The sequence below is a fragment of the Hyperolius riggenbachi genome, chromosome 10, assembly GCF_040937935.1.
Source record: "Hyperolius riggenbachi isolate aHypRig1 chromosome 10, aHypRig1.pri, whole genome shotgun sequence".
NCBI lineage: Eukaryota > Metazoa > Chordata > Amphibia > Anura > Hyperoliidae > Hyperolius > Hyperolius riggenbachi.
The window spans coordinates 184,460,572-184,482,825 of record NC_090655.1 but is presented as its reverse complement, the minus strand read 5'-3'; the positions used below and the strand labels follow the sequence as shown (position 1 = coordinate 184,482,825).

General features: G+C 42.2%; 1 protein-coding gene across 3 annotated transcripts in view; it reads right to left on the bottom strand.

The window, feature by feature from the left end:
• Window positions 1-22,254, bottom strand: part of ADK (adenosine kinase) — a 374,760-nt gene that overhangs the window by 1,466 nt on the left and 351,040 nt on the right. For all 3 annotated transcript variants that reach the window (XM_068255379.1, XM_068255381.1, XM_068255380.1), the window contains 2 exons: window positions 21,543-21,657; window positions 16,162-16,248 (listed from right to left, as the gene is read on the bottom strand). In XM_068255379.1, the coding sequence (XP_068111480.1) occupies window positions 16,162-16,248; window positions 21,543-21,657 (202 nt within the window). The remainder of the gene's footprint in view (window positions 1-16,161; window positions 16,249-21,542; window positions 21,658-22,254) is intronic.

The window sequence follows — 22,254 nt, the reverse complement described above, 5'->3', positions numbered from 1 at the left end:
TTATATTCACAATGCTTACAATATACAGTCCACAATGATATGCGCTCTCATAGGAAGCGCTATCCGTGTATGCATATGCATTGCAAAGTGGTGTAATCAGTGAGTGCATTGCATTTTTATCTATGCATTTTGTAGTGGTACCTTAAGTTTAATATGACAGTTTTTTCAGCATTAATATTAAAATAAGAGTAGCTATAGAAAATCTCAAGGAGACTCTGGGTCCTCACTGCCTATTCCCTAGGGTCAAAAGAAGTTCATTAGCAAATGCCAACATTTATTGTTCCTTTTTCCTTACTGGCAAACCGAATATAATGCTAAGTACACACTATGAGATTTTCTGGCAGATCGATTATTTTCAACATGTCCGATCTGATTTCCGATTGTTTTCCGATCGATTTCCGATGGAAGTGAACGGAAAACACTCTGAAATTAAATCAGACATGTTGGAAATAATTGATCCGGCAAAATCTCACTGTGTACCTGGGAGGTTGTACTGATTGAAATTGTTGCAGAAAAAAACATTCGACAGACTAGACAGACATTTCCTTCTCCAGGTTCTGGAAAAATTTTGTTTTGGATCCAGATTTATTAAAAGTATTAAATCCTTATATCCTAACCGATCTGCATATGTTAAAATCAATGGGGTGAGACAGGCTGACCCCCTATCATCTTAATTTAGCTCTAGAACCTCTGATTCAATCTATACAAGATGACTCCCTTATGCTAGGTACACAGTGAGATCGGATCAGATCCTGTGCTTCTGAGATGTGTGAATGAAGTTAATTGTCCTGTTAATGTTATCGTTGAGCTGCTGGTTTTTTACGGACACCGTTTTGTTGGAGTGTCACCACTGCAGTATGGAGCCTATTAGACAAGATTCTAGAGTAAATTTTAACATCAATATTTATTATTGAGATGGACCTAAATTTGCCACAGTCCAGTCTGTTCTGCATCTCTTTTGGGATGACTGAAATAACACCACTGTTTAAACAATGCAAAAAGGTACTGGACCCCTCAGAGCTATTGACAAAGGCAAAGACAGAAGGGAGCAGCTAACTGACCAGAAAAAGTATTGTAAAGTTCGGCTGTAAAGCCATCAGGCCCTGGGGCTCCCAAACTCCTTTTGCTTATACTCATATGCTGCAGCCAGCAGCTCCAGTGATGAAGTAGCTGCAGGAGCCATCTACCAATTAAGCGGGGGGGGGGGGGGGGGGGGGGCGCTGCCCCAGACCGCCAATTACAGCCGCTCACTGCTTCTGCTGGCTTCTTAACAAGAGCCGATATTCCTGAGGTCAGGACCACGGGACTCCCAGCTACTGAGGGAGTGCAGTGATTGGCCTCAATGACAGAGCCGGGGTCCCGCCTTTCGGACTATCAGCTTCTGTTAAGAAACCAGCAGGAGCAGTGAGCAGCTGTAATTGGCAGTCTGGGGCAGCGCCCCTGACTGATAGGTAGATGGTTCCTCTGTCCTCTAAATCTAGTGCGTCTTATAGTCCGAAAAATATGGCCAATGTAAGACTGGGGCATAATCAGAAAGTCATATTTATAATCATTGTTTACCCGATATCCTGGACCAGATCGTGTGGGACAAGGAATTAATTGGGAGTATGTTTGATATCAGAACACCGGTGGTGCGCCACAGCGATTAACCATTCAATTGTACAGTATTGGGTCAGGGATGCGCAGCCTTCTACCTATATTATGTTTGATATACTGGGTTAATTTTTTTTCTTGAAAAAAATTCTCACAATATATGCTATGTCAACCTTATTCTTTATTAGTGATTCTAAAATCTTGCCTCTCTTAACTCCAGAGTTGGTGCCTTTGAGATTATGGGACAGCGTGTTCGTGGTAAGTGTGAAGCTTTAAAAAAAAAAAAAAAAACTTGAACCGGGTGGTAGCTAAGAAGTAACAAAACATAGACTAGTATAAAATGTATGAGAAAAGATGTACCTAACCATTTATAGCAGATTGGCACCATTGTTTGACTACCTGATCCAACAGGTAGAAACAAATTCCTAATCTTTAGTTTTTAACAAAAAGAGCAGGGCTACATCTAAGAAGTTAACTATACATGAATCAAGCATATTCTTGTCTGAGGAAAGCCATAAGCCTAAGCTCAATGAGTACTGAAGTATATGCATCATACACCTTGACAGGGTGGTAAGTGCACTCACAAGGCTAAAGAGACACTGTAGTGACTAACCATGTAAAGTTATTCATTAAAGATATACGGTAACCCAAATCACCGTTTGTTGGTCTCTATTTCTGTAATGATATACAGTAGAACACAGTAAATTACTCAGGATACCCAATTTTACAGTCCTATATCTATACATTGCTGTATATTGAATGTACCCCTGCCCTCCCAGTGATGTTTAGCTAGATGATATTCTCCCCTCTGAGAATTCTAGGAGATCATGGTAATTTGTACTGGCTTTGGAACTCTCAACAAATATACATTCTGAAGAGATTACCTGACAGGTCTAAAGATTTCGCCACCTGCGGTAGATTTCAGAATGTAAATCATGAAGAGAAGAGTTTTTACAATGGGCAAACATTGACTAAATCATTTATAAATTAATATTTTAAAAATAAATAAATGAATAATTGATAATATTATTTTCACTACTGTTCCCGTAACATTAATCTCCTGGCTCATTGGTAGGCCTGAGTTATGTGCTGCTACCATTCCATCTTGACTGATTATGGCCAATGCACATGCTTACACTAACATTCACAAGAATTCTAGAATATTTATTTTTATTTATTGCAACATTCTTACACATCTCTATGTAAAAACAACAGATTGACAGCCTGTTTACCAGTCTGTTCAATGCTTTTATAATTACATTTGTAAACAAGAGACACAGCAGAGCTCCCATTACAGCAATGCCACAACGCACAACAAACATGGGATAATGTCTGAGATAGGAAGAAAAAAAAAACAATGTGCTGCTGAACCAGAGAGAAGTCCTTAAAAGCTTTGTTCCTTGCATTTGCTATTAAGGAAAGACATTGTCTTGCTATTAAAACTCTGCTGATGCATGAAATGTAGAGTCACACAAGAGGCTAAATACATTTTTTTCCCCCCACTGTATCCTCTGCTATTCAGCTCTCACTAGAGAGGTTACATGCTGGCAGGTGATTTGTGTGATGTGTTGTCTGGTAAGGATTTTAGCAAGTTAATGGCAAGAGATCAGTGGAATGAAGACACGGTGTTCAAGACATGTTGATAATGCCATTTGGAAAATTAGCAGCAGGAATTCCCAGAATGCCAAAGAGAAGGTTTCAAGTAATAAATGAACTGTGGGTCAGGGAAACATGGCTACAACTGTTTAAGTGAACCTGAGCACAGTACAACATATGAAATGGCACTGCTGCACGAGGCCACAGTCACATTATCCAACGCGGATAGCCGTGCAATCGGAACGCAACGCGTACGAACGCACGCCATCTGTGTTTGCATGCGTTGCGTGGCTGATCCTATTCACCATCCTGAATGGGTCAGCCACGCGTTTTGTTAAAAAATGCGTTCAAGTCGTTCCCCCCCCCCTCCCGATTCCCTGCTCCCCCGTCTGAAGCCCCTCTATGGGGGGCTCCCTTCTGTATGGCTGGTGGCCGAGTGGGGACTCCTTCCTCTATGGGGGGGGAGTCCCCTTCTATGCGGGCGGGCTGTGGGTGGCCTCTCTCCCTCCCTCGTACCATCTCCTCTCCCTCCCTCCCGATCCCCTCTTCTTCAAACCCCCCCCCCCCCCCCGATCTGAGCCATCCTGGGGAATCCCTGATGAGGGAAAAGTGAAGCCGGCAGGGCAGACAAACAGGAAATCTCCCTTGCAGTATTGACAAGCTCAGCCCGTCAATACCGCTTTCAGCATGTTTCTGCTGGACGAGCCAGGCTCGTCAATACCGCCAGGAAGGTTAATCCATAGTAAGGTGTAATCCGCCTCTCACGCAACAATTAGATCAAATTTATATCATCTACCTAATAATTACAGCTGAGATATAATTTACTATAAGGGAAGCATCTAAGGCCCTTTAAAATACAAATATTGAATTAGACATAACTTCTCCATAGAGCAGGACATTACAGATCTTCTCTTCTCTTACTGTGAAAAAACACTTTCTGAACAGGTGGTAGAATATAGTTTTCTCCATATGCAGTTCCTGTCTTTGTTTTTAGTACATACAGTGGTTTGCAAAGTATTCGGCCCCCTTGAAGTTTTCAACATTTTGTCATATTACTGCCACAAACATGAATCAATTTTATTGGAATTCTACGTGAAAGACCAATACAAAGTGGTGTACATGTGAGAAGTGGAACGATAATCATACATGATTCCAAACATTAAAAAACAAAACTGCAAAGTGGGGTTGTACGTAATTATTCAGCCCTGAGTCAATACTTTGTAGAACCACCTTTTGCTGCAATGCCAGTCTTTTAGGGTATGTCTCTACCAGGTTTGCACATGTAGAGACTGAAATCCTTGCCCATTCTTCTTTGCAAAACAGCTCCAGCTCAGTCAGATTAGATGGACAGCGTTAGTGAACAGCACTTTTCGGATCTTGCCAAAGATTCTCGATTGGATTTAGATCTGGACTTTGGCTGGGCCATTCTAACACATGAATATGTTTTGCTTTAAACCATTCCATTGTTGCCATGGCTTTATGTTTAGGGTCGTTGTCCTGCTGGAAGGTGAACCTCCGCCCCAGTCTCAAGTCTTTTGTAGACTCCAAGAGGTTTTCTTCCAAGATTGCCCTGTAATTGGCTCCATTCATCTTCCAATCAACTCTGACCAGCTTCTCTGTCCCTGCTGAAGAGAAGCACCCCCAGAGCATGATGCTGCCACCACCATATTTGACAGTGGGGATGGTGCGTTCAGAGTGATGTGCAGTGTTAGTTTTCCGCCACATATAGCGTTTTGCATTTTGGCCAAAAAGTTCCATTTTGGTCTCATCTGACCAGAGCACCTTCTTCCACATGTTTGCTGTGTCCCCCACATGGCTTGTGGCAAACTGCAAACGGGAATTCTTATGCTTTTCTGTTAACAATGGCTTTCTTCTTGCCACTCTTCCATAAAGGTCAACTTTGTGCAGTGCACGACTAATAGTTGTCCTATGGACAGATTCCCCCACCTGAGCTGTAGATCTCTGCAGCTCATCCAGAGTCACCATGGGTCTCTTGACTGCATTTCTGATCAACGCTCTCCTAGTTCAGCCTTTGAGTTTAGGTAGACGGCCTTGTCTTGGTAGGTTTACAGTTGTGCCATACTCCTTCCATTTCTGAATGATCGCTTAAACAGTGCTCCGTGGGATGTTCAAGGCTTTGGAAATCTCTTTGTAGCCTAAACCTGCTTTAAAATTTCTCAATAACCTTATCCCTGACCTGTCTGGTGTGTTCTTTGGACCTCATGGTGTTGTTGCTCCCAATATTCTCTTAGACAACCTCTGAGGCCGTCACAGAGCAGCTGTATTTGTACTGACATTAGATTACAGACAGGTGCACTCTATTTAGTCATTAGCACTCATCAGGCAATGTCTATGGGCAACTGACTGCACTCAGACCAAAGGGGGCTGAATAATTACGCACACCCCACTTTGCAGTTATTTGTAAAAAATGTTTGGAATCATGTACGACTTTCATTCCACTTCTCACATGTACATCACTTTGTATCAGTATCAGTATGTTTGTGGCAGTAATATGACAAAATGTGGAAAACTTCAAGGGGGCCGAATACTTTTGCAAACCACTGTACCTAGGGATAAGAGCTTTGGCTTTAATATTGCCCTTTCGTGTATTTATTCATGTTAATCAGAATGCCTGTAAGTGGTCTCCTTTCAAAGCCCAGTTTACCTTACCTTACTGTGCGAGTCTGTGTGAGTCCTTCCATCCCTCTGATTAATTTGTAGCCCACTTCTTCTATAACCCCAGTGTCTCTTTTGTAACGTGCTACAGAACAATTTATTTAAAACCTTTTATACCATGTCAGTGCTATACAAGTATTTTTGTAGTTTCAGCTTGCAGACTGCTGCAAGTCTAAAGGTCCGAACACATGCCAAACAAAAATCAAAGAAAACACAAGACCGTCACAGAAAACACTTTACTGGTGACACCCTTGAAATGACAAGTATTTGCACACTGATACTGCAAACCACCACTTGTTTTAAATACTGCGCACGCAAATAGAAACGACAGCATGCATGACATGTCCGCATTTAGTAGAACAAAGTTGTTCAAACTACATTATACACACGTGGCCAACTGCACGATATCTGCCCAACAAGTTGTGTATGCTGATCTGCTGGATGGATTGGGCAATATGGCCGATATTGGCCGCTTATGTTGTTTTGCTACATTTGTGCACACGACAGTCAGTTGTCAGACATTTCAAACAACTTTAATTGAGTGCCTGTATGAAGTTTTAATTAAAAAAAAAAAAGTTTCCATTTCTTCTAACTTGCGACAAAAAAATGAAATCTGCCACGGACTCACTATGCTCCTCTCTAAATACCTTGAAGGGTCTACTTTCCAAAATGGGGTCATTTGTGGGGTGTGTTTACTGTCCTGGCATTTTGGGGGGTGCTAAATTGTAAGCACCCCTATAAAGCCTAAAGGTGCTCATTGGACTTTGGGCCCCTTAGCGCAGTTAGGCTGCAAAAAAGTGCCAAACGTGGTATTGCCGTACTCAGGAGAAGTAGTATAATGTGTTTTGGGGTGTATTTTTACACATACCCATGCTGGGTGGGAGAAATATCTCTGTAAATGGCAATTGTTTGATTTTTTTTTTTACACACAATTGTCCATTTACAGAGATATTTCTCCCACTCAGCATGGGTATGTGTAAAAATACACCCCAAAACACATTACACTACTTCTCCTGAGTACGGTGATACCACATGCGTGGCACTTTTTTGCACCCTAACTGCGCTAAGGGGCCCAAAGTCCAATGAGTACCTTTAGGATTTCACAGGTCATTTTGAGACATTTGTTTTTAAGACTACTCCTCACAGTTTAGGGCCCCTAAAATGCCAGGGCAGTATAGGAACCCCACAAATGACCCCATTTTAGAAAGAAGACACCCCAAGGTATTCGGAAATTAAGCGGAAATTGATTTTAAGTGATTTTTTTCACAAAGTGTCATTTTCCGCTAACTTGTGACAAAAAATAAAATCTTCTATGAACTTACCATACTCCTAACGGAATACCTTGGGGTGTCTTCTTTCTAAAATGGGGTCATTTGTGGGGTTCCTATACTGCCCTGGCATTTTAGGGGCCCTAAACTGTGAGGAGTAGTCTTAAAAACAAATGTCTCAAAATGACCTGTGAAATCCTAAAGGTACTCATTGGACTTTGGGCCCCTTAGCGCAGTTAGGGTGCAAAAAAGTGCCACGCATGTGGTATCACCGTACTCAGGAGAAGTAGTGTAATGTGTTTTGGGGTGTATTTTTACATATACCCATGCTGGGTGGGAGAAATATCTCTGTAAATGACAATGGTTTGTTTTGTTTTACACACAATTGTCCATTTACAGAGAGATTTCTCCCACTCAGCATGGGTATGTGTAAAAATACACCCCAAAACACATTATACTACTTCTCCTGAGTACGGCGATACCACATGTGTGGCACTTTTTTGCACCCTAACTGCGCTAAGGGGCCCAAAGTCCAATGAGTACCTTTAGGATTTCACAGGTCATTTTTGTTTCAAGACTACTCCTCACGGTTTAGGGCCCCTAAAATGCCAGGGCAGTATAGGAACCCCACTAATGACCCCATTTTAGAAAGAAGACACCCCAAGGTATTCCGTTAGGAGTATGGTGAGTTCATAGAAGATTTTATTTTTTGTCACAAGTTAGCGGAAATTGATTTTAATTGTTTTTCTTCACAAAGTGTCATTTTCCGCTAACTTGTGACAAAAAATACAATCTTCTATGAACTTACCATACTCCTAACGGAATACCTTGGGGTGTCTTCTTTCTAGAATGGGGTCATTTGTGGGGTTCCTATACTGCCCTGGCATTTTAGGGGCCCTAAACCGTGAGGAGTAGTCTTGAAACCAAATGTCGCAAAATGACCCTTGAAATCCTAAAGGTACTCATTGGACTTTGGGCCCCTTAGCGCACTTAGGGTGTAAAAAAGTGCCACACATGTGGTACCGCCGTACTCAGGAGAAGTAGTATAATGTGTTTTGTGGTGTATTTTTACACATACCCATGCTGGGTGGTAGAAATATCTCTGTACATGACAATTGTTTGATTTTTTTTTTTACACACAATTGTCCATTTACAGAGAGATTTCTCCCACCCAGCATGGGTATGTATAAAAATACACCCCAAAACACATTATACTATTTCTCCTGAGTATGGCGATACCACGTGTGACACTTTTTTTTGCAGCCTAGGTGCGCTAAGGGGCCCAACGTCCTGTTCACAGGTCATTTTGAGGCATTTGTTTTCTAGACTACTCCTCACGGTTTAGGGCCCCTAAAATGCCAGGGCAGTATAGGAACCCCACAAGTGACCCCATTTTAGAAAGAACACACCCCAAGGTATTCCGTTAGGTGTATGGCGAGTTCATAGAAGATTTTATTTTTTGTCACAAGTTAGTGAAAAATGACACTGTGAAAAAAAAAAAAACAATAAAAATCAATTTCCGCTAACTTTTGACAAAAAATAAAATCTTCTATGAACTCATCATACACCTAACAGAATACCTTGGGGTGTCTTTTTTCTAACATAGGGTCACTTGTGGGGTTCCTATACCGCCCTGGCATTTTACGGGCCCAAAACCGTGAGTAGTCTGGAAACCAAATGTCTCAAAATGACTGTTCAGGGGTATAAGCATCTGCAAATTTTGATGACAGGTGGTCTATGAGGGGGCGAATTTTGTGAAACCGGTCATAAGCAGGGTGGCCTTTTAGATGACAGGTTGTATTGGGCCTGATCTGATGGATAGGAGTGCTAGGGGGGTGACAGGAGGTGATTGATGGGTGTCTCAAGGGGTGATTAGAGGGGAAAATAGATGCACTCAATGCACTGGGGAGGTGATCGGAAGGGGGTCTGAGGGGGATCTGAGGGTTTGGCCGAGTGATCAGGAGCCCACACGGGGCAAATTAGGGCCTGATCTGATGGGTAGGTGTGCTAGGGGGTGACAGGAGGTAATTGATGGGTGTCTCAAGGTGTGATTAGTGGGGGGATAGATGCAAGTAATGCACTGGCGAGGTGATCAGGGCTGGGGGTGTGTGATTGGGTGCCCTAGGGGCAGATAGGGGTCTAATCTGATGGGTAGCAGTGACAGGTGGTGATTGATGGGTAATTAGTGGGTGTTTAGAGGAGAGAACAAATGCAATGCACTTGGGAGGCGATCTGACTGCGCTTCTGCAGACGATCGGATGGTGTGGGTGGGTGATCAGATTGCCCGCAAGGGGCAGGTTAGGGGCTGATTGATGGGTGGCAGTGACAGGGGGTGATTGATGGGTGGCAGTGACAGGGGCTGATTGATGGGTGGCAGTGACAGGGGGTGATTGATGGGTGATAGGCAGGTGATTGACAGGTGATCAGTGGGTTATTACAGGGAAGAACAGATGTAATTTAATGCACTGGCGAATTGATAAGGGGGGGGGGGGGGGTGTCTGAGGGCAATCTGAGCGTGCGGGCGGGTGATTGGGTGCCCGCAAGGGGCAGATTAGGATCTGATCTGATAGGTAACAGTGACAGGTGGTGATAGGGGGTGATTGATAGGTAATTAGTGGGTGTTTGGAGAAGATAACAGATGTAAACAATACATTTGGGAGGTAATCTGACGGCGGGTTTGCAGGCAATCTAATGGTGTGGGTGATCAGATTGCCCGCAAGGGGCAGGTTAGGGGCTGATTGATGGGTGGCAGTAGCAGGGGGTGATTGATGGGTGATAGGTGATTGGCAGGTGATTGACAGGTGATCAGTGGGTTATTACAGGGAAGAACAGATGTAATTAATGCACTAGTGAATTGATAAGGGGGGGTCAGAGGGCAATCTGAGCGTGTGGGCGGGTGATTGGGTGCCCGCAAGGGGCAGATTAGGGTCTGATCTGATAGGTAACAGTGACAGGCGGTGATTGATGGGTAATTAGTGGGTGTTTAGGGTAGAGAACAGATGTAAACACTGCACTTGGGAGGTGATCTGATGTCGGATCTGCGGGCGATCTATTGCCCGCAAGGGGCAGGTTAGGGGCTGATTGTTGGGTGGCAGTAACAGGGGGTGATTGATGGGTGATTGACAGGTGATCAGGGGGGATAGATGCATACAGTACACAGAGGGGGGTCTGGGGAGAATCTGAGGGGTGGGGGTGATCAGGAGGGAGCAGGGGGCGGGGGGATAAAAAAAAAATAGCGTTGACAGATAGTGACAGGGAGTGATTGATGGGTTATTAGGTGGGTGATTGGGTGCAAACAGTGGTCTTGGGGCTGGTCAGGGGGGGGGTCTGAGGGGTGCTGTGGACGATCCGGGGGCAGATCAGTGTGTTTGGGTGCAGACTAGGGTGGCTGCAGCCTGCCCTGGTGGTCCCTCGGACACTGGGACCACCAGGGCAGGAGGCAGCTCGTATAATACACTTTGTATACATTACAAAGTGTATTATACACTTTGTAGCGGCGATCGCGGGGTTATCATCCCGCCGGCGCTTCTGTATGGCCGGGAGGGATGTTGCGGCGGGTGGGCGGAGCCAGTTGCCGGGGGAAGCGTGCGTCATCAATGACGCAATCGCTCCCCCGGCATGCGAAAAGGACGCAACGCCCTTGGGCGTATTGCGGTCCTTTAGGGATCCACTTTGCCGCCGCCCATCGGCTGTGGGCGGTCGGCAAGTGGTTAAGCAATACCAGTTACCTGGCAGCCCTTTGGATTCTCTGCCTCTAATACTTATAAACAGACACTGAACAAGCATATACAGATCAGGTGTTTCTGACATTGTCAGATCTGACAAGATTAGCTGCATGCTTGTTTCTGGTGTCATTCAGACACTACTGCAGCCAAATAGATCAGCAGGGCTGTCAGGCAACTGGTATTGTTTAACAAGAAATAAATATGTCAGCCTTCATATACTTCCCACTACAGTTCTGCATAGCTCCACACCTTGCTTAGTGACGTGCTCTCTGCTTGACAGGAAGTATGTCACTGAAGTTCATCGTTCTGTGTCTGCACACCGCAACTGATCGTTCAAACTTACCATATCGCCTTAGACCTGCATTGCTGCATAATCCATGCGGTAGGCACAGATCATGCGGCCTCCCACCGCAGAGTTTTGGGCGGCCTTGCGGCAATTTTAAGACTACTAGTGTTTGCATATATTAATGACTTTTTTTTCATTTTTATGACTATATGTGACTGAACCCTCTCCAACATATGGCTGTATTGCTCAGCCTCTGCTTAATTAAGTATTGCAGACTAGGTGTAATGTATTTGCATTTCTTATTGGCTGACTGGCAGTCTGCAGACTATATAAGTGGCAGAGTACTGTCTGGGAGTGAGCACTCCTTTTGTGTTTGGTAAGTTGAGGGTGTAGTGGAGGTTAGTTCCTGGTGGTGGCAGCTCCGGGGCTCGACTGCGCTCCCCCACTGTGTTGCATGCGGGTTTGGGGGTCCCGAGTGGTGGCAGTGCTTGAGGCCCCCACTTGTCATCTGCATTAATGTTTGCAATTTTAAGACTTCCGTCACAGCGGGTTGCCATAGTGTGCAAGTTTTCACAGACTTACATTGCCCTTGCGACAAGCTGTGGAGGGGGGAGAGTACCACGATGCAAGGAGACATGGTAAGAGTGAAAGGATACTCGAGCCGAAGCAATGCTACTGACAGAAAGTAGAGGTATGTTCATGCTGGGCTTGCATATACCTCTGTGTTATCCTTACGTCTCCTTGTTCCCCTGGTCCTCATATTCACTCCTTAAAAGATATGATTTTAGGCTAAAGTCAAATTTTCCAGACCAGAAATGGCAAGCTAGTGGTGATGTTCCCTCCTATCACCCTTCCATTCCATCCTCTACCCTGCCCCATTCACTACCCTTGTGGATGAGGAGGGAACAGCAATGGAAGGATAATCGCTGCAGCCTGACTTTTCCTGTCAGAAAATTTGTCTACAGCCAAAAATCTAATTTTTGAGGAGGAAACCAGGAGAGCAACGGACAACGCAGAGAGGTATGTGGATACAGCATGAATATACCTTTGCGCTCATTTTCAGTAGCTTTGCCTCAGGCTAAGGTATCCATTAAGAGCTTTTTGTATAGATTAAAGTGAAACATACATGTAAAGGCTTTTCGCAGCACAGATTACATTGGCACAAATGCCAAAAGTAGGATAACTATATGGACAATAAAGACTAGAGAGACAAGTTGTTCTTGTATGCTATGCCAGACTGTATTACCCCTACAAGGTGGTGACACACAATATAATAAAACCTTTGATTTCCCCAGGTTGTGTTTTTTTTTAAATAAAAAATGATTGGTAATACAGAAAAATATAATTATTTTTTGGGTACTTTTCCATAATAATTACATTAATGGTCATTACATTAGTAGTCACGTAACAAAAGCGTAATGTAACCGATTCTATTGTGTTTTTTTACTGCCCATCTCGCTGCGGCCAAATGTATTATCAAAAGTGAGTTAATTGTATTAAATTAAGCCGGCGGCAATGTAACAGATGAAGCCGCTGGTTTCGGCTCTCGCTCTCCTCCCCTTTGCCTCTCTCCTATACAATACTGACAGCCGGGGGACATGCGTGTCCCCCCAGAGTTGTTCATTGTGGCAGGGAATGCTGCCGTTCGTTCTTGCAGAGCGGGTGCTGGCAGAAGCAATGTTGCAGCTACTTGTTTTCTTGCGACAAACGAGTCTCGGGGACACGCGTCCCCCGGCTGCCAGTGTTCTATAGGAGAGAGAGGCAGGGGGAGGAGAGGAGACAGAGCCGAAGCCGGCTGCTTCATCTGTTACATTGCCGCCGGCCTAATTTAATTCAATTAATTCACTTTTGATAATACAATTGGCCGCAGTGAGACGGCCAGTAAAATAACACAATAGAATCGGTTACATTACACTTTTGTTACGTGACTACTAATGTAATTAGCGCCACCTATCGGATGCGCCCGGCAAACGGAAAAGTACCATTTTTTGTTATCTAGCAAAGTGCTTGGATTTCTTATTTTTTCCCCCAATATTTTTTTTTATTGGCCATGGTGAAAAATTCTGATAATTTTTTCAGAAAACTGAATTGTGTAACAGTGCCCATACAGGGAATAATAAAACCATTCAATTTTCCTGTTTATTCGACCACAACGATCGAATCGAAAATAAAAAATTCGACCAAGAAAAATGATTATCTCGTTTTTTCAATAAAAATCTAATCGGACATGTTGGAAAAATCTTTATATTCAATCTAACAGAATAATGAAATAAATTTATCTAATTGAAAAAAAAAATGATAAAATTGTACCATGCATGGGCACCATAAGACAGATTGTAAAATTCTCAATTTATAGACCCATTACATTTTTTCATAGTTTTGAAAAAACATTTCAGAATTGAAGGGAAAAAAAAAATCAGACATGTGCGATACACTGCGATCATAATTCTGCAGTGCTTTACAAAGCACAATAAGACAACAGGGGAACATAGGTACAACTAAAAAATGTATAGCAGAGTCTCAAGCAGCACAAATATTGCAACAAAAACAGTAAACATTAGGATGACCCTGCCCTTGCGAGCATACAATCTAAAGGGTAGTGGGGGACACACTAGGTAAAGGGGGGGGGGGATTGATGAAGCAGTGAGCCTTTGCCTCTGATTACATTGTGAACAGATAAGCAAGTAGGGACTATTTATTTATTTATTGTATTTATAAAGCGCCAACATATTACGCAGCGCTGACTATAAACTATAGGGACTATAAAATGTTATAAGCTTGTCTGAAAAGGTGTGTTTTAAGAGTGCGTTTGAAGATGTCCAAGTTTGGAGCATAACGTACAGACGATAAAAATTGTATCACATGTGCTCACCGTAATAGGAACTGTAGGGAATCTAAGATCAAATACGGTAGTTCCCCCACCCATGAAATCAGTATATTTCAGATATTTGCTTTCTGTGAGGTGTCAAACTTCCTGCTTAATAATAATTCCATACTCTCCTGCATGCGTGCCTAGCTGCACAGAACAGGAAATTCTTGATTAGTAATCACCTGAAGTGAAAAGAAACCAACAAACCTAGCAGTAATTGTGTTGTAAGCAGGTCTCCAGCGTGGCTATTTTAGTATTTCTGCTCATAAATCAAGGTAGGAAAGCCGCTTATCAAATTGCTTGTGATATATAAACAGTATCTTAATTGAGGGGTTTATTCATCAATACAAGTGGAATATCATTGTAAAAATGGGGTGGAACCATCATGCTTTGGGGTTATGTGGCAGCCAGGGAAAAATTATATGGGAAGAACGAAGAATGAATTCCACAAAACATAAGCAAATTTCAGAGGCTAGTACTAAACATCCAGTAATAAGTTGCAAAGGGGATGAGCTACAAAAGATAATGATCCTAAGAATACTTTAAAATTCATTGAGAGCTACTCGAGAAAAATGGAATGGACTTCTTTCACGACATCACTGAAAAATCTGTGGGTAGATCTCAAACATGTCATGCATGCCTTGTGGCCCAAAATATATTGGCATTAGAACAGATATGCAATAAAGAGTGGAAAATAATCCCCACAACACCAATTCAAAGATTAACATCTGGCTATAAAAAATATGTGCCAAAGGGGCTGTTAATAAATACTGAATTATTAGGGTGTCCAAACCTTTGCACATTACAATTATTTCTTGAATTATTAACCTTGATTTAAAGGTCTTGAAGTGAAAAAAAAAATGATTAGTAAACCCCTTAGCATGAACACTTGCATACATGTTTTAAACAGACTGCTTAGAGCTATTTTTTGTAATATCTACTGTTACAACTATATCTTTCTGCCTGCACTTGCTCATGTAAACCACATGTAAATAGATCTCAGCTGGGCTCTGTGATGTTGGAAAATTCAGCACCCAATAAACTGGGGAGCTACTTCATCTTAGCACTGATATCTGGAAAGTCTGTAGTCCCAATACTGATGAAGACAGAAGAAGTAGAAGAAAGGCCGACTTCGTACTTCGAACTTCGTACACAAGCTAGGCTGATCTAGGCCGAGAATCTAGAATCTAGTGTGTGTACAGGTGTCTGTTGAGGTCATTTAATAATCTAGCATGCAAGGTCTTTGAACGGCAATGAGCCGGGAGAGTCCCTTGTTCCTTTTACCCCTCACACTTCAAGCCACTTAACTGTCCTTTATTATTCATAGGCACAGAAGGCATCACGCCACTGTAACCTGGTAAAATCTATGTACAACATTAGGGTGCCACAGTTAATTGGTTACTGTAAAAATATTGTTTAGAATATAGCTATAGGTAGACTGGTAGAAAAGTTATGACAAAGTAATATTTAAAGTGGTGGGGAGTTGGGGGGATTTAAGTATTTAAGTAAAAGATTGGAGAAAAAAATGGGGAGAGGTGGGGCGGGGGGGGGGACAAGAGTCATGTCTGAAATAAGCATCAGATCATCAGATAGAGATCACGGGGACTAGTGGATAGCACTCTCTCCCTTTTCATTGCAGGGTCTGCAGTTTAAATCCCTGTCTGGGAATTATCTGCACAGTTTTTGTGTGTTCTGCCTGGGTTTGTGTGGGTTTCCTCCAGGCAACTCTGGTTTCCTCCCACATCCCAAAAACATACAAGATATGTTAATTAGCTTCCCCAGAAAGAAATAAAGGAAGGATAAGGTTGGGCACAGGCAGATAGGCAGATAAAGAGGCTACTTACCTAGGTAGTTGGAGTAAAAAAAAAAAAAAAAAAAAGGTTGAGAATCACAGAAGACCCCTTAAACCAGTTATATAGAGTAATGTACACTCACTAACAACAGCTGCTCAGTTTAATTGTGCTGCAGTCATATGCATGCCTTCAAGTATATCGGTGCTCATGTTTTGTTGTCTGGAGGCAAATAAAGTTCTAATGCCAGGAAACATGTGCTTCTATAGTAAATGGATGGCAGGGCCATATTTAGTATATAGTATTATAGATGCACAATTCAAGCTATTGTGCAAACACAAGACCACAAAGTACTTACCTCCAACAAATGCATCTCCAGCTCCATTAGTGTCAACTATTTTAGTCTGGTCAATTTCGATCACAGGAAAGCTCAAAACTTCATCAGCTGGGAAAAGAATTAGATAATTTTCAAACCATAACGATTTAAACTATGGAAATGCACACAATTTTAAGAATGCATGTTTCACTAAACAACTATAAAAGCAAGACATTTGTTTAACCTAATTGTGTTTAGTAAAGCAAGTAAACACACTTGCTTTCTCTACAGCAAAGTGGCAGTACAGTGGCATTAGAAAAAAATGTAATGGTAAGTTCTGCCTTAATAAATAAAACAATAGTCTAACATTTGTGTATTGTTAAGAAAAGGACTATGTCCTACGAGGTGGTAAATGGAGTTTCCAGAGTCTGGTGCAGTGTTTTCAAGATCGGCTGCATGGAAATAATAAGCAAAACGCACTGGTTAGCAGCTGTCTGAAGAGCGTTGGGGTGAACACAAGCAAGCCAGATAAAGGAAGCAAATTACAGACTGAACTGATTTCTATTCTTCTGGCTTAAATTGTTTTTGAGGGGGAAAAAAGGGGGGGGGGGGTACTGGGGAGTGTAATGCTTGCATATATGGATTTGTAGCTTAGAGGTAGCCTGCTATAATAAAACATGTATAAAGTAATAATTGATGCTTTATGAGAATGCATTTGTTTAACTGTGTGAGGCAGAGATCCTGAATAGCTGCGGTCTCTCAGTAATGCAGACTGTGTCCAACCACAACAACATTTGCCAATGGGTACATAAGTATGTAAAACCACTAATATGTTAGATGTATACAATACTAGAGGAGCCCCTTCTCTGCTGCTTATTCTCCCTGGCAACCAGTTGGGAATTTTAGAAAAGCAGCTGGCTTGTCTGAACACACTGAATTTCAGGGCAATGCAAGATGGGGGGCTGAGAGGTGCCAGGACAGCCCCACTCGTTATGGGCACTGCTCTGTTCATTATCATGTCAATGGAGTCTGAACTGACGAGACAAAGCAGGGTTATGAGAACCTCCCAGAGCATCCTGACTCAATCAAGCAACAATACTTCTTACAAGAGCATCTGTAACACAGACCTGATTATGTGGGGCCTGCTCAGGGTTATTCTGAACAACTAAAAAGTAGCAACCGAGCACAGAGATGTCAGAGGGTCGGAAGGACTTTTACTTCAAACATTATATTCATTTCCATAAAAGTTAACTGGTGCCAAGATTCATTTGCTAATCTTTAAGTATGGGTGCAAAATAACTCTTTCAAGGCAGTAATGACATTTAAAAATTAATCTGAACATAAAGAAAACTTTTTTAGAATAAAATGAGATGATGATTATTAAAATTACGCTTCACATGAACCAGCAGAGGAGTGGTTTGTTTGTAGCACAACTCATGGAGGAGCATGTGATCAGTTTGGTCAGGGGATAGATTTGGGAAGCTTCTATTTGCGGAGATATACTATACAGGAAACAAACATGAAACAGATCTGTAGGTGATCTCAGCAAAGCTAAGTAACCAGGGAAACGTTAGATTGAGGAACTTTGGCTCCAAACAACCGTTCTCCGTTCTGTTTTCCAACTTTGAGATTGATGGGACACAACCGGTCATGTGAATTCAAATCAAATTATTTTTCCACTTAGAGGAACGCCAGTGAAAATAATGCAATAAAAAAGTGCTTCATTTTTACAATTATGTATAAATGATTTAGTCAGTGTTTGCCCATTGTAAAATATTTTAAATCCCTGATTTACATTCTGACATTTATTACATGGTGACATTTTTACTGTTGGCAGGTGATGCAGCTGCTGCATGCATTTTTGGCAGTTAGAAACAGCTGTAAACAGCTATTTCCCACAATGCAGCAAGGTTCACAGACAGGAAATTGTCAGTACGTACTCAGTTTCTTGGGGGAGCGGTTTCACCACAATATCAGCCATACAGCACCCCCTGATGGTCCGTTTGTGAAAAGGAATAGATTTCTCATGTAAAAGGGGGTATCAGCTACTGATTAGGATAAAGTTCAATTCTTGGTCGGAGTTTCTCTTTAAGTCAACTGACTTTGGTGGAAGATTGAACAATGATCTGTCATGATGCACTTTGAAAATTAATCATAGCGGTTTGTTGGATGTCTTTAACGGATTTATATTTAACGACGGAAACATGATATCATGAAAATTAACTATCATTTGTGAAATTTAACAATCATTGGCGAAAATGAATGACGCAATCTTCCCATGGGTATGGACCTTAAGAGCCTTACAAATCAATCACCTGGTCAAATATCACGTATCTTCATGAGATCTGCTGCACACAAGCAACACAGAAGATCTTGAGTTCCAACATTCCATGCAAGTTTCCACAAACTTGAAACTGAGCCAGTGGAGGCTAAGGGCCGGCATGCATTGACATGGGTTTTTAAGCGAAAACGCTGGGAAAACCGCAAGACTAAAATGCTTATGGTTTTCCTATTTAATTACATTACCGACGAATCGCGTGCGGCGTGGGAATTCTGATGGGTCTGCCGTGCAGATTTTTTCTGCACAACAAACCGCACAGAATCCTGCACAAGTGGAAACAGGCCCATCCACTTTTATTGCTTGTGCGAATCTACATGCAGGAAACGCATGCAGATTCGCTGTAGTGGAAACAGGCCCTAACAGTTGCTGATAGTTAGCTGGCAGCTCTTTAACTAGCAACAAGCTGCCTGAGTTTCATGTCAGGTGAATTTGCATGCAAAATTGAATTTTAAGCTCATGTGTAATGAACGACATTTGTAAAAGAACATTATCTCTACTTGCTTTGCCATGATGCCATTATGCGGTGTCAAAAATAGTGCTTTCCCTCTAGGTAGACAAACAGGACATCAATGGTGAGTTTCAACCACCACTTTAAAACAAACAAAGCCAGAACATTTACATTGCGCTTTTCTCCTGGCGGACTCGAAGCGCCAGAGCAGCAGCCACTAGGACGCGCTCTATAGGCAGTAGCAGTGCTAGGGAGACTTGCCAAAGGTCTCCTACTGAATAGGTGCTGGCTTACTGAACAGGCAGAGCAGAGATTCGAACCCAGGTCTCCTGTGTCAGAGGCAGAGCCCTTAACTGTCCTGTTCAGAATCAAAATGGGGCAAGTGGTGGCAAGTACCATTAAAAAGAACCTGAGGTGTGAGACCTATGGAAGCTGCCATATTTATTTCCATTTTAATATCAGTTTCCTGGCAGTCCTTTCTGATCAGTAAGGTCTAAATCACACACCTGAAACAAGTATGCAGCTAATCTTGTCAGATTTGTCATAGACATCTGATATGCATGCTTATGCAGGAAAACAGAGGCGCCAAAAGGATAAAAGGAAGCTAAATGAGCTTAAAAAAACTTGAGCTTAAAAAAACAAATTTTTGGTAAATAGAGGAGGTAGTGGTGGACTTACCTCCTCCAAGCAGACACACAACGACTGTAGTAAAGACAGTCAATATATTTTATTTATGAACTCCAAATATGCAACGCGTTTCGCAGGTTTGATCCCGCTTCATCAGGCAATAAAAACAGAGCAATAGCATATGTGGTCAGTAGAAGAGCCAGGCACCTCTGGCTCTTAAATGTTATATGTTACGCTCTGCTATGCATTTTTTGATACAATCACCTATATGCATATATCACAATCCACCACTAGATGGCACTGCATCACAAGACAGAGTTGCCTGGCTCTTCTACTGACCACATATGCTATTGCTCCGTTGTTATTGCCTGATGAAGCGGAATCAAACCATTTGAAACGCGTTGCATATTTGGAGTTCATAAATAAAATATATTGACCGTCTTTACTACAGTCGTTGTGTGTCTACTTGGAGGAGGTAAGTCCACCACTACCTCCTCTATTTACCAAGAATTTGTTTTTTTAAGCTCATTTAGCTTCCTTTTATTCTTTTGGCGCCTCGGTTTTCCTGCATTATATTGAGTCCACCCTGGGTGGAGGGCTGAACCCCCTTTTTCTCATCTACAGAGAGCGACTTCTTATTCCTGAGTGGGGTCAGGAAAATCTTCCCACCTGCTTTTACAGTGGTTGCCTGATGGTAACCCTGGTTTGTGAGTATTAATATTTATCTAGTAACCATTTACCAGTACATATTACACTATTGGGGCTCTTGGTGTTCCTTGTTTTTGATCTGCATGCTTGGTCAGGGTCTATGGCTTAAAGGGAACCTTAACTGGCGGGTAAAAAAAAATTCACTTACCTGGGGGCTTTCCCAAGCCTCCCGCAGCCGTCCTGTGCCCGTGCCGGTCCTTCGGTGCCCTCCGGTCTCCCTCCGCGGCTAAGTTTCGTTTTCGGACGACTGCCAGTCGTCCTCGGGCAAAGCGTCCTCTTCTTCCGTATTTCCCGTCGTAAAGAGCTGTAAAGCGCGTCCGCATGACGAGTTTGATCTGAACACAGCTGACAATCTAGCTGTGTGCTGGGATGACAGGACCAGTTCCCGATTGGCACTGCACAGATGTGTCCGTGCTTGCTGGCCACTTCCTATGGTAATCTGCATTGTGTGGGAATGTACCGTATTGATCCGGCACTTGCCCTGTCATTCCTGCACACAGCTGATAACCTTGCTTTGTGCTGGGATGACAGGACAGGAGCCCAAATGGTATAGCACCGCTGTGTGCCCACTTCCTGGCCTCTTCCTCCTTCTTACAGTAACTGTCACTAGGGCTCATTTTCGGGGGTAGAGCTTATTGTTGGGGAAACAGGGTATAGGCAAATGGAACTTTTTTTTATTCTCAATTAAGATTCTGGGCCCTTATTCAATTCACTTTTTCTCCCAAGTTTTCTCCTAAGAGATAACTTATCTTGTTTAAATTACTTTTCAGAACTTTGTAATTCAAAAAGTATAAGAAAAAATGCTGCCAAAAGTATTTTCTTGCTTGCTGGGTGCTTAAAAGGCAATGGGCCCCATCCTATTCATTTTTTTTTTCCTAGGAAGAGGTGAAAAAGTATAGTATTTTCTTGCTCAGCGGTGACTTAAAACGCATTTTATTTTTGATGTGAAAATATCACTTAGGAGAAAAAGTGAATTGAATAAGGGCCACTGTGTCTAATCAATATCATCTGCGTTCAGATATCCAGTGCACGTTCTTCCCTATAAGAAATCAGAGAAAGCACCTGGTGGGACAGTATATCTTCCAAAGTCGAAAAGAGATGACACTAAACCTAAATGAGTAGATATACAGAAAACTGAATTCAGCAGGGAGTTTATAAAAAAAAGTATGCTTTCACCATGGCTCTCCCACTGAATAAGAAAGAAAATCTGTTGCTAAGCCATTATAAGAAATATTTGTATCTTTGACTAGATATGGGCTTTATATGGGGTCCACAGGTCAAATTCAATCAATCAATTACCTGTTGCCATGATGGTATCCTCGTGCCCCTGCGTAAATACAACAACTCTTGGTCTTTTTGTGTTCACCTTTGGCAAAGCCTGAGCTTTTCTGGCAATCTCTTTAATATCTTCGGTCTAGAAAATAGCAAGTATCATAGTATGAATAATCAAACATGACTTTTTCACTCTGTAGTATATGGGTAGGTGAAACCTAACGATACGATACAAGACATCTCCTCAATACTCCCCCTAACTTTCCAAAGTTTTCCTTTTTCAAATCAAATAAGAGAACATGAATAATAAGCCAGCAATCCTTCTGGCTTGTCATGTTACAGTATGTTTTCCCTTTGTGCAGAAATGAATATATAAAATTCATTACCACACGAATACCATCTAACAACTGTGTTAGTTACTAAGAAGAATGGAGGAGAAATCACTGTTAAGTGGCAAACTGATGCAATTTACTGTTGAGCAGATTCAAATGAAATCACAACTATCTACATTTTTAAAGTGTAACTGTCGGCATAAAATCAAGAATCAATTCTTTGTTTTTACCTGGTAAACAAGTAATAAGGATGCTAACCAGGCAATCCAACAGTTAAAATCCCTATTACTTTTCTTGTTGATAAATGATCATTCCCCAGTTTACCTGACTCTTATCTGGTACACACAAAATTTGGTACAAAAAAGGAAGTTGCAGGGCATGCTGGGTTGTCCTTTTTTGCTTCTCTA